The 13,150-nt window shown below is 57.4% G+C and overlaps 1 protein-coding gene across 1 annotated transcript; it reads left to right on the forward strand.

Moving 5' to 3' along the window:
* The first annotated feature begins 277 nt into the window (after positions 1-277).
* ARSI (arylsulfatase family member I) lies at positions 278-6,930 on the forward strand. Its single transcript, XM_046000167.1, has 2 exons — positions 278-1,113; positions 4,726-6,930. The coding sequence occupies exons 1-2, from the start codon at positions 794-796 to the stop codon at positions 6,131-6,133; spliced, it is 1,728 nt and encodes a 575-aa protein (XP_045856123.1). The 5' UTR covers positions 278-793; the 3' UTR covers positions 6,134-6,930.
* Positions 6,931-13,150: the final 6,220 nt, after the last annotated feature.

Raw genomic sequence — 13,150 nt, forward strand, 5'->3', positions numbered from 1 at the left:
TGCTAAGGCTCCAAGATCTTGGAATGTCTGACGGGGCCATTCCGGAGCTGTTCCACTGAATTCCAAGCTGCCCCTCTCCCTCCTGCTCTCCGCCCGGGACGGCCGGGAGGGGGCCGGAGCCAGGGAGCCAGAGGGCCGACCGGGCCTGGGCTTCCCGCCCGGGGGCGGAGCCGCTGCTCCCTGTCCCGCCCCTCCACCTGGGGTTCTGCCCCGGCAGATGTTACAACTTTCTCGCATTCTCTCCCGCGGTGTCCCCCCCAGGCCCGCCCAACCCGTGCCTCCCTCCCCTTCCCCGCTGGGGTCCTGCCCACATCCCTGCGGGGAGCCCGACTGTTCTCAGGACTCCGGGCGGGGCGAGAGGCAGGGCCGGGGGCTGGAGGGTCGGGAGGAGGAGGAAAGGAAAGCAGAGGCGAGAGAAATTAGGAGGCGGGAGAAATCGAGGGCTAGTAGGAAGGGGAGAGTCAGAGGATGGTGGAGAGCACTTTTTGGAAGCAGCCACGCCGCGTCTCAGACTGGCCGGGCTGAGCTGGGGGAGAGGGAGCGAGGGCGGTGCAGGGCGGGCGCGCAGGCGGCGGGAGGCAGCTCTGCGCGGGCCTGACCTCCCCAGAGCGCCCCGCTGCGGCCGCGCAGGTCGGCCCTCTGGTCCTGATCCAACTTCTGGGCTGCCCCCGGGGCCGCTGAACCATCTCGCAGCATCCAGGCGGGCCAGCCGGCTGGCGTGCGGGCCGTGCGCCCTGGGCGCGCGAGGCGGTGAGGTCCCGGGAACCCTGTGCGCCGGGACGCGCGGGCCGGCATGGCGATGCACGCCCTCACTGGCTTCTCGCTGGTCAGCCTGCTCAGCTTCAGCTACCTGTCCTGGGACTGGGCCAAGCCGATTCTGGTGGCTGACGGGCCTGGGGAGGCCGGTGTGGAGCAGCCTTCAGCCGCTCCACCCCAGCCTCCCCATATCATCTTCATCCTCACCGACGACCAGGGCTACCACGACGTGGGCTACCACGGCTCTGATATCGAGACCCCTACACTGGACCGGCTGGCAGCCGAGGGTGTCAAGCTGGAGAATTATTATATTCAGCCCATCTGCACGCCTTCGCGGAGCCAACTTCTCACTGGCAGGTAGGCATGACCCAGGCTGCTGGGACTGGCCTGGTGTGCCCCAAATAAATCCCATCTGTAGATTTCCTCTGCATTCACAGAAGTCCCCCCACTCCCCAACCCCTCTGGGACCTGGGAAACCAGGACTCTGCCAATTCTGTCTCTAGTTGCCTGTGTGATCATTAGTTAAGTTTTTTGCCCTCTCTGGGCCTCAGTTTCTCCAACTGTACACTGAATGGATTGGATCATCTTTGAGGTCTCCTCCTTTTGATGTTCTAGGACACACACTGTACACCATGTGAAGGAGACACCTGGGCTTCCCTTTGTGAGAGGAACACGGCAGTCTCTGACACTTAGGTTTTAACGCTGCTTCTAATTACAGACCCAGAGGCCATGCGCAAATCATTTAGCTTCTCTAAGCCTCTGCTTCCTCGTCTGTCCGGAAACAGAGTGGAGGGCAGTGTTTATCCTGAAGAAGAGTGGTGAGGATGGGATGAGTTGTATGTATCCTGCTTGGCTATAATAAATGGCGCTTCTATGTCACCGGAGGGATCAGGGTCCCCAAACCGAGGGCTGCATGGAAAGGAAACCAAGGAACTTGTAGGTGGGGCAGAAAGACACACGCAGGATGCCATGACCTGTGGAACCTTATGCTAGTTACTTCACTTCTCGAAACCTCTGTTTTTTCATCTGCGAAATCCTCCTAAATTGGCTGGGAGCCCCCAGGAGACGTGCTGCTTTCTCCGTAAGGAGTTGTCCACAGGCAAGGCAGCGGGATTACAGGATTAAAAGAGCAGGGTAACAGGAGGTGGGGGTGTGGAAGGCAAACTCTGGCCACTTAGGAGAAAATCCTTTGGCAAGACTGAAGCTAATCCTCCTTGGATGGGGTCCAAGTCATGCCTTCTCCGAAGTTCCACCCAAAAGCCATTAGCATGATCTCAGGAACTAGAGCCTTGTTCTCCCTGTTTCTCCGGGTGGGAGAAACTGAGGCATGGAGTTAGGGCGGGCCCAACTCATGCCTTTGTCCAACTTCAGGGTCGGTGGGAGAGGGGGCTGAGTGGCCAGGTGGTTGGCCGGGGTCCCAGAGCTGGGAGTCGAATAGGTCCCTTTTCTTCCTCCACTCGGGCATGCAGCATTCAGCTCCAGGAACAGAGAGAGAGGGAGAGAGAAGTGGGGAAGCATGGAAGAGGGACTGGTGTGTGTGTTATGGGTTGGGGCGTCAGTAGTGTTGGCGAGGGCCAAATGTTGACTAACCTCCAGCAGAGGGAAAAGAACCTGCATCTCCAAGAATTGTGCACAAGCTAGCATTTCTCTCGAGAGGTGACTTTCGGTTGAAGCAGGGGAATGAGCAGCCGGCAGGGCAGGGGTCCAACCCACTGATCTGGGAAGTTAGCTGAGCGTGGCTGGGCAGCGTCTGCCCTCTGCCCCCTGCAGCTGGCTCCCTCTGACTGATGCTGACGACTCTCATTAGTGTTTGTTAATGCATCCAGTCGTGCTTGGCGATGCTGGAGAGAGCCAGTGTTTCTCATGTTACCCCTTGCATCAGGGCTTCGGTGACGCGTAGCTGGCCGCCCGCTTTACAAACTGGTCCTCCACGGTACCCAGCCCTGTGATGAGGCCCCACCACTGGTTGGTCCTGGGGTACTTCCTATATTAAATGGAATCATTCATTAGCTTGATTGGGGGCTGCAGAGCCAGCATAACCGAGAGGATTTGAGCACAAGCTGTGTAGACCTGGGATCCAAGCTCGGAACCCCTGCTGGCTAGCTGTCAGCAGTTGGGCCCATGCTGTACTTTTGAGAGCCTCAGTTTCATCAGCTGTGGAATGGGTAATAATAGTCGTCCCTGTAGCTTTTAATGAAGATTGAATGAAATAATATATGTGGTGTAGAGACAAATATAAAAATGGCGACGGTAGCTAGCGATACTAACGATGAGAGCTCTAAGTTTAGGAAACCAAAAACAGGAGAGCGATTACCCCCACCCCCCGCCCAGGTCTGGGTTAAAGGAGTCAGGTTGTCAGGTCTTGGCTTAACTAGGATTCCCCTGGGGTGAGAAAAAGCTGTGGGATTCTAAGACCCTTGTGAAGTTCTAGCCTTCCTGTTTACTCTGGGCTTTTAAGACTTGAGTAAAGGCTGGACACCACAAGCAGATCACATGGGGACCTTGACCGCAGAAGAGATTTGAATGAATAGATGAGGAATGCAGGATTCTGCTAACCATTTGCTCCTGCCTCAGAGCGTCAGCCTGGGTGAGTGACCCAGATCCAGGGGCCACATGAATTTATAGGCAGGCACGTGAGAACTGGTCTCATAAAATTTGGGAACTGGAGGGTTTTCAGAGATCTCCCCTTCTACCCAACTCACCCGTCTGTGTGAGCTCTCTGAGGCCACCATGGGGGAAGAGACGTGGCAGCTTAGTTTGCTGGAGCTGAGTCTGGGTTTGTTTGCACTCTGCTTGGACTTATGTTCAAGTCCTGGTTTTGCCCCTGACCCCTGAGTGACCTTGAGCAAGGCCCTTCCCCTCCTCTGGACATGGGGTTTTTGTTTGTCTTTTTTTTTTTTTTTTAAGATTTTATTTATTTATTCGAGAGAGAGAGAGAGAGCATGAACTCAGGAGGGCCCGAGGGAGAAGGAGAGGGACTAGCAGCCCCCCTGCTGAGTGCAGAGCCGGATGCAAGGCTCCACTCCGCCCTCCATCCCTGGATCCTGAGATCATGACCTGAGTGAAAGTCAGACACTTAACCAACTGAACCACCCAGGTGCTCCTGGACCTGTGTTTTTAAAGAGAGATAAATACACTAGAAATTGACTTGGGTCCCTTCTGCCTCTAAAATCCTCTGAGTGCCTTCCTTCCTTCCTTCCTTCTTTCCTTCCATACGTAATTGAGGATTGTTTAAACATCACCAGAATGCCAGGAATACAAAGTTGAGTAAAGGACAGCCCCAGTACATACCACTAGACCCACGAGCATGTATAACTAAGCAGAACCCAATGGCCACGTAGGACAATGATCATGTGTACTAAATGTTAACCTAGAAACAAAAGGGACTCATTCTTTGAAAGAACTTAGGGATTCTGAAGTCTCTGAAGACCTCCTGGGATTTAGATCCCCACTCCAGTTACTAATTGTTTGAATCACTGGGCAAGTGACTTAACTTACTGAGCCTCAGTTTCCTTATTTGGAAAATGGGAATAATAATGACATGCATGCACTCCCTAGGTTAGTGGGGAGTTGGTGAGATGCTTAGTATAAGGGGCTTAGCACAATGCCGAGCACAGAGAGAGGACTTGGTATTAGTTATTATTATTTTTTTGTCACGATTAACCTGGGTTCGACTCTTAACTCCCCCACCTTCCTGGCTACATGATCCTGGGTGAGTGGTTGAACCATTCCAAGCTTCAGTCTCCTCATCTGTCAAACAATAAATAACCAGCTTCCATTGATTTTGAGGATTTTGAGGATTCTGTTGAGACAACGCATTTGGAGTGCTTTTTGCATGCCGATTATTGTGCGTTTGCTGGAAGTGCTGGGACCAGAGCCCCCCTCAGGGAGGGTACTGGGGGCTTGGTTGGCCCGAGTGGTGGTTTGTAGCTTCCTTGTGCCTTCCGCACGCTCTCCTCTTCCCACCAGGTACCAGATCCACACCGGCCTTCAGCACTCCATCATCCGCCCTCGGCAGCCCAACTGCCTGCCCCTGGACCAGGTGACGCTGCCCCAGAAGCTGCAGGAGGCAGGCTACTCCACCCACATGGTGGGCAAGTGGCACCTGGGCTTCTACCGGAAGGAGTGCCTGCCCACCCGCCGGGGCTTCGACACCTTCCTGGGCTCGCTCACCGGCAACGTGGACTACTACACCTACGACAACTGTGACGGGCCCGGGGTGTGTGGCTTTGACCTGCACGAGGGCGAGAGCGTGGCCTGGGGGCTCAGCGGCCAGTACTCCACCATGCTCTACGCCCAGCGGGTCAGCCACATCCTCGCTAGCCACAGCCCCCGGCGGCCCCTCTTCCTCTACGTGGCCTTCCAAGCGGTGCACACACCCTTGCAGTCCCCGCGCGAGTACCTGTACCGCTACCGCAGCATGGGCAACGTGGCCCGGCGCAAGTATGCAGCCATGGTAACCTGCATGGATGAGGCCGTGCGCAACATCACCGGGGCCCTCAAGCGCTACGGTTTCTACAACAACAGCGTCATCATCTTTTCCAGTGACAATGGCGGCCAGACCTTCTCTGGGGGGAGCAACTGGCCGCTGCGAGGACGCAAGGGCACTTACTGGGAAGGGGGCGTGCGTGGCCTCGGCTTCGTCCACAGCCCCCTGCTCAAGCGAAAGCGCCGGACAAGCCGGGCGCTGGTGCACATCACTGACTGGTACCCGACCCTCGTGGGTCTGGCAGGTGGCACTGCCTCAGCGGCGGATGGGCTCGACGGTTATGACGTGTGGCCCACCATCAGTGAGGGCCGGGCCTCGCCGCGCACAGAGATCCTGCACAATATTGACCCCCTCTACAACCATGCCCGGCATGGCTCCCTGGAGGCTGGCTTTGGCATCTGGAACACGGCTGTGCAGGCTGCCATCCGCGTGGGTGAGTGGAAGCTGCTCACAGGGGACCCTGGCTATGGGGATTGGATCCCACCGCAGACGCTGGCCGCCTTTCCCGGCAGCTGGTGGAATCTCGAGCGCATGGCCAGTGCCCGCCAGGCGGTGTGGCTCTTCAACATCAGCGCTGACCCCTACGAACGGGAGGACCTGGCTGGCCAACGGCCCGATGTGGTCCGTGCCCTTCTGGCCCGTCTGGTGGACTATAACCGCACAGCCATCCCTGTGCGCTACCCAGCTGAGAATCCCCGGGCCCATCCCGACTTTAATGGGGGTGCTTGGGGGCCCTGGGCCAGTGAGGAGGAAGATGAAGAAGAGGAGGAAGAGACAGGCAGGGCTCGAAGCTTCTCGCGAGGCCGCCGCAAGAAAAAATGCAAGATTTGCAAGCTTCGATCCTTTTTTCGTAAACTCAACACCAGGCTGATGTCCCAGCGGATCTGATGGCAGGGAGGTCACGATCTCTATCCCCCTAGATGTACTTCCCCAATCAGGCCTGGCCCTGCCCCTCCCCACCAAGGGGCCTGAGGTCAAGTCCCCACCTGCAGGGAAATGGGGAGCAGAGAGATCCTCCATTGAAGGGTGGGGAGCTTGGCCTGGGGAGAATAAACTAGACATGGTTGCCTGGATTCCAGTCCCACCTCTCCATTGACTTGCTCTGTGACCTCAAATGGCCTGCGTGAGCTCTCAGGCCCTCCGTGTCTTGCTCGGTGAAAGAGCTGTAATGACTTGGTGGCTCCGTGGAGTGAACCTGGCACCTGGGGCCATGATGGAGTTCCCGTTGACCTTGCCACCTCCCAGCTCTTCGACGACCTTGCCCTTGAAGCCTGCACCTCTGGGATACTGCTTGGGTGAGGGGCCACATGGAGGCATCTCTAGGCCTGGACCTCCGCTGAGGCATGGTGGTCGGGCCAGAGTGCTGAGGGCAGAGATGGAGGGATAGGGACTGACTTTCCGGGTCCTCCCATGGCTTGGGCCAATCTTGAGGCCAGACAAGTGCTGGGAGCGATGGGAGAAAGCTCTCCTTCCGGCCCCTAGCACCCAGAGGACAGACTGGGCTGTTAGCTATAGCAGGATCAAGGGTGATGGGAACAGCTGTGGAAAGAGCTCCAAACCAACAATCAGGACGCTGGGTGCTGCTGTGACCTTGGACCCAACCCTTCCCCTTTGGGCCTCGATTTCCCTATCTGCAAATGGGGTTGTTAGCCCTAGCTCTGCCTACCTCACAGGGCTATAGAGATATTCTGGCCAAGGTAATGGTGTGGAGGATCCCATGAACTTGATTAAAATGCAGTCACATGGACGCCAGGGCTGCGGGGCTGTCTGTGAGCACCAGTGTGGTGTGTGCTTCCTGAGGGCAAGTAGGAGCTCACCATTGACCGAGTCGGTGGGAGGGGAGGTAGACAGGCTGGTGGGGAAGCAGAATGTACGGGTTCTGGTCTGGCCCTGCCACAGGCCCACCGGGCGACCTCCGGCAAATCCCGGATCCTCTCTGGGCCTCAGTGTCCCCCTGTGTACAATTTAAGAGCCCTTCCGACTTGGTCGTTCCAGGGACCCCTGTACATGTGCGCTGGGGGGCATGGGCTGAGTGGCGGGAGGAGGGGCCTAGGGGGCTCAGAGCCTGCTTGCTGCAGAGCGAGCCTCTATCCGCACATTGCGTTCTGCATATCTCCCTTCAGGTTCCAGTCGGTGCAGCGTGTGTAGGCGAAAGCCCTGCTGTGAATTTTGAAAATAGTTATTTTTGTCACTGGCAAAGGAGGCCTGTTAGGACTCGTCAGCTTGTGGATGAGCAGGACGGGCGGGGCGGGGTGGGCTGGGTGCGGTGCAGTGGAGGGGGTTTGGGGACCGGTTCCAGAGTGCATCCCCTCTGCAGAGCTAGCTGAGCCCAGCAGCGAGCGTCTGGCCTGGGGCTGCAGGGCGGAGGTGACTGGCCATAGCCTGGGCCCCTTCCTCTGCCCTGCAGCGGGATCTTTCTCTGTCTCTAGGAGGTTGATGCCTGCGCCTTGCGGGGCAGAGCACAGGGGCCGGGACTGGCTGAGGCCTCTGGGTTCCGGCCACCGCCAGCGCTTCTGCCTGCTCAGGAGGGAGACTGAAGATGTCATCCACTGGGATGGTGTCCTGGACCCAGCATATCCCACAGATGGGTTGTTCAGAGTGTGCCCGTTCTCCAGGACACACCAACTCCACTGGGTGCTTCCCCAGCTGTAGGGCTGTGTCCTTCCAGAATGGTGTGGCCCCAGGGCTCTCCTGCAGCTCCCGGCTCCCACCAGTCCGCTGGAGACCTAACTTTGAGCTCCAACCCTTTTTCTCTTCCTGGGCCCCTGCCTTTTGGGGCCATGAGAACAGGACCATAAAAGGCCCTTTCTGCACCTCCCTGGACACCACAGCCCTGTGGCTAACCTGGCCTTCAACAGAGTCCAGCTGGGCCCTGGGGCTGCCCCTGGGAGGAAGCTCTGCAGCATCTCAAACCCAGCCTAGAGCTGGCCTGGCTCAGAGTCCTGCCTAACCCAGAACCCGGCAGACAGCCCAGGAGCCCCACTGAAGCTTCAGACTGCAACCTGGTCCACAGTCTGGCTGTCCCTAAGCCTGCCTACCCCGGGGCACTGGCAGCTGGCCGGGGGCCTAGATGGGTGGAAGGGACTGGGATAAGGAGCCACCAGGATTAGGGCTTTGGGAGGAGAGGCTCAGCCTCCTTGCTGTGGTTTCTGTCCTGTCCAGTGGACAGTGGCTCCTGCCCACCTCCTCCTGTCTCCCATGGCCCCTGAGATTCTCCCCCAGCCAGAGCACCTGGCTCTGGACTCTGCATCAGGCCCCTGACTACTACTGCTGGACAGATGCTCATACACCTGTGGTGGAGAGGAGTGGGGGTAAGGGCGGACCAGGCAGCTCCGGCCCCTTGGGTCACTGATCTGGGGGAATGGAGCCTAGAGATGCCAGACAGACCCTCGGTTTCCCCCTTGGCTGGATCAGATGGCAGCACATCTCCCAGCAAGCCAGGTTAGAGCCAGGGGTGGCCCTATCCTAGCTAGGCCCTGCCTGTGGAGTCTTGAGCAAACGTGACCAGTCCCCCAGGAACCAGGAGGGAGCCCCGGACCTGGCTAGAGGGCAGGGCTCTGAGCCCCATCCTGGACCTTGGCAGTGTTTCTTCCTCTCACTTGGTACCGACTGGCTACCCTGGGCCTCAGGCAAGCAGCCCAGCAGTGGCAGGAAAGGGGTAGGCAGATCAGGGTAAGGGAAGGAGCACTATTCCAGGAGTCAGGAATTCTGGATTATGTCCTGACTCTGGCCCTGACTTCTGCTACTGAGGGAGGGCAGTTTCCTGTCTCTGGGCCTTGGTCTCCATCTGGGCTCTGTCAGGGCCCTTCCAACCCTCATGCAGGCCAAAGAACAGAGGGTGGAGGTGCAGAAGTCACCCAGACCCTACACCGGCGAGTCCCGTCGCATCTCTGCAAAACAGGCGGTGACCGAACCCATCCCACAGATATGTGTTGTGAGGCATAAATTGTGCAGTATGCTTAGCACCGGGCCTGGCTCTAAACAGAAATAACTATTTTTCATATTTTTGGAGTCAGTGAGGGAACATCTTGTCCCCATATTTCTTAGGAGGAAATGGAGGCCCCAGTGGGAAAAAGACCTGCCATAAGCATTCCTAACCAACAGTTGGACTTGAACTTGGGTCCTCCAACTGCAGGCTGTGTCTTCTAACTGCCATGGCCCTCTGTCCCCTGGCTCCCTGCTTCCCTGCTCTGCAAGCAGTGCCTCCTACGGGGGACCCCGCAGGGGAGAGTGCTGGTCCCTGCCTCCCGACTTCCCCCCCAGGTGTAAGCCTGGCCTTACGTGCTGCCATTCATTAACCAAATGGCCCTCCACCTAACAGACCCCCTGCAGGATCATTTCTCCCTCGGCCCACTTTCCACCGATTCTGCCCCCCATGCTCACTGCCCTTGGTGGGACAGGCCTCGTGGGGACCCTTCCAATGGCACATTCTCTGTGGTACCCTGCCCAGGTCCTGTAGGACCCTGAGGCACTCGGTTGTGTGCGTGTGAGCGTGTGCACGTGGGCTGTGCAAGGTGGGATGTGAGTGGGCTGGCACAATGCTTCCCAAGCTCTGATTTCCCCCGAACCCCCCACCGCTGCCATGGCCCAGGAACTTGGCCCTGGCCCTAGTTCTTTTCCTTCCCATCCCATCGACATGGGGTATAGCTTGTGTTCCCATTCCCTCTCTTAGCATGCTGGGGCTGTGCTCAGCGACCTCCGGGGCTCCCGCCCCCGGCCACTAGACTGTGGCGGGCAGGCCAGCTCTCGAGTACCACAGGTGTGTTGCAGATGGGCACACACGTGCTGGCTCGCATGCCTGCCATGGCCCTGGGGAGTGGGCAGTCTGGCAGGAACGGTCCCCCCGTGCAATCATCGGCTCATTTTCTCCACATCCCAGAGGCCGGCCTGGCTCCTCACTGCCCGCCAGCACCAGGCATAGCTGCCAGGCTTGTGGGCACAAGGGAGGCAGTGAATTAGCTGTCGTGGGGGGCAACAGTCAAATTCAGGATGGGGCAGGGGGCCCGTCCGAGGCAGTGCCCGTACCCTGAGCTAAGCTCTCAAAGATTCCAAGTGGGTGTGTGCGTAAGAGAGAGTTGCCAAGGAGACCTTTGGGTCTTCTCCCTCCTCTCCAGCCATCTCTCTGGCACCAGGTCCTGCGTGTCGTGCTGTGTCCCACTCTCCTGCACAGGGTCTGGGCTGGGGAGGCAGAGAGGAGGCAGGTGGGAGAGAGGTAGAAATAAAGGGTAAGGGGAGGCACAGGAAGGATAGGGAGGATTGAGAAGAAAGCACTTTGGGGAAGGAGGAAAGTGGGGGAAAGGTGGGAAAGAGAAAGGACAGGAGAAAGAGGAGCTGAAAAAGAAGACAGAGGTAGGGAAGGATGATCAACAGGGGTGGAGGACAGGATGGAGTGGTACAGGGCTAGGTTACCCTTGCTCTCTGAAGTCACACAGATCACCTCCATGGTCACTGTCGGAAACAGGGAGAGAGCTGGTCATTAGCCTCTGACCCTCTTGTCCCCCTAGATCTTCCAGTGACCTGAGGGCACGACCTCCTGACAGGTGTTCTTCTTTCTACCTGCTTCTCTTCACAGATATCACGTGGGGGTTTGGGGATGGGGCCCCGAGCCCAGGAACAGGATGGTCAGGCCAGCTCCCAGCTGAGCAGGACTTTCACCTCCTTTGTCCAGAACTTCAGACTCCCATTCATATAGCCTCAGGAGCCCGTTTGCCATTTGTTTTATGTATTAACTTCTAAAGCCTCATTAAGTGAGCTAAGAGGTCTCTGAGCCCTCTCATCCCAGCCCCGGTCCTTTGTCCTACAGGCATTGCTTGGACCTGGCTGGGGCCAGGTGATGCTCAAACCAGGAACTCAACTCCAGTGGGGCTGCAAAGTGCTAGGAGCAAAGACGTGGTACGTGCTTCCAGGATTCAGACTGAGCAGAGTGAGGAGAGAAGGTTTCTTTCTGAGTCTCTTAATAGTAATAATTTCCCATCTCTGAGCATTTACAGTGTGTCAGCCGCTGTGCTCATCTCCTTCCTCCTTAAATAGCCCGGGAGGTAGGGAATATTAGTAACTCTGTTTTGCAGATGAGGAAACTGAGGCACAGAGAAGTTAGGCAACTCATCTAAAATCCCACAGCCTATAAATGGTGGAGTCCCTCTCCTCTCCCCTGGACAGTGACCGAGGTGGCCTCAGAGGTCACTAAGGGCTGTTGCAACACCTTCACGAACGGATGCCCTCTCCCAGGAAGGGAGAGAGGGTCTGGGCGGAGAGGTGGCCGTGCGGCCCTTCCCCCACTTCCCCCGCATCTGCCTCTCACCCCTGTTGGCCTCAGCTTTCCATGCCCAGCCTGCTCCCACCAGCTGTGCGGCCCCCCGAGCAAAGGCCTCTCTTCTCTGCCTCTGAATTGCAACGTTGGCGGCAGGAGCAGGAAGCATATTGTGCGCAGAAACAAAACTGAGTGGTTTTTCCTTTTTCTGAAGGTGGTAATGGTGCAATTAGTGGCTAAGCCATTACCCCTCCTCCCTAGCTCGCCTCCTCTCCCTCCCCTTGGCCTCCCTCCTGTTTCTCTCCTGGGAAGAAGTCGCTACATCCTGTGTTGGAGAGTCAATCCCATCATTCTCTCCCACCCCTGATGCCCAGGGAGAGGGGCAGAATTGTGTGAGAGGGTACCCAGATGTCTCCAGGGGCCCCAGGACCTAAGGTAGTGAGTCAGGGACCCGCTAGGGTTGGGTATTACCAAGAAGTGGACAATGTGTCCAGCAAGTGAGGTGACCAGTACGGCAATTGGAAGGTTCAGAGGGGTGGGTTAGCAACTCAGAAGGTTGGGATCGTGGACCCTTTTATCTCACCTGGGCTCCTTGTGGGCGAATGCTGGCAAGAGACCTCAGCCTGGTGGGCTGTGAAATGAGCTTGAGTGGAGGAGGTGGGTGTGAAATTCTGAGTCCAGGCTGGAGTGATGGGGGTGGTCATGGTCCCGCTTTAGACCTTCCTTTTCCTCTTCCAGAAACTAAAAAGAGGCCTCATGTTTACATACTTCCCAAAGGCTTCCACAGCCCTTAACCCACTCCCTCTTCACAGCCTTCCTCTGCAGTGGCAACTTTGTTCTGTTTTGCAGAAAAGGCCGCTGGAGGATCAGAGAGGGGCAGTGACTTTCCCAGGGTCACACAGCTCACAAACGGCAGAACTGGAGTTGAACTCAGAGCCTTGAACTCCAACCCTTTTCCTTCCAAACTACACCCCCCACCCCCAGGCTGGAGTGAAATCTTGGGGCCGTGGATCTGGCTGCTGCCCTGAAGAGTTGAACTTGGCAGGGAAAAGGGGGAATGAGGAAGAGAGAATGAGGATTTCAGGGCAGGCCCGTGGCCACTCCCCTCCATGCCAGGCCATGCTTCCCTCCCCACTGCCGCCTCCGCCTCTTTCACCTTGACTTGAAGCACAAGCAGAAACTGGGACATGAGCCCCAGGAGACCAGATCTCCATGGTCCCTCTGGGGGCATGGGATGGAGGAGAGGGGTGGGGGTGAGCGGGCCGGCAGGGCCGTTCCCTCCAGAATCCCAATGTCTCCTCTGCACGTGTCCCTCAAGCTCGAGCACCAGTGGGATGGACAAGGTGGCAGAGAATGAGAGCACAATAAGGAAGACAGAGGCAGAGGCAAAAAACAAAATACAGAGGGGAGCACAGAGACAGTTACAGACTACAGTGATCCACTGGGAGAGAGATCCCAATGAATTAGCCATCGCTTCCTGTAAACCTTGGAACCCGGCTGTTGCCAGGGCAACGGGGCAATACCTGTCTCTCCAGAGGAGATGAAGTTGCCAGGGTAACTGCATCCTGTCTTTCCTGGGGACCATCCCAGAATGTGGCACCCACTGGACGTTACCATGGCAACTGCCTTTTTGCCCCACTTAATCCCATCCTGTC

The sequence above is a fragment of the Meles meles genome, chromosome 3 (assembly GCF_922984935.1).
Source record: "Meles meles chromosome 3, mMelMel3.1 paternal haplotype, whole genome shotgun sequence".
NCBI lineage: Eukaryota > Metazoa > Chordata > Mammalia > Carnivora > Mustelidae > Meles > Meles meles.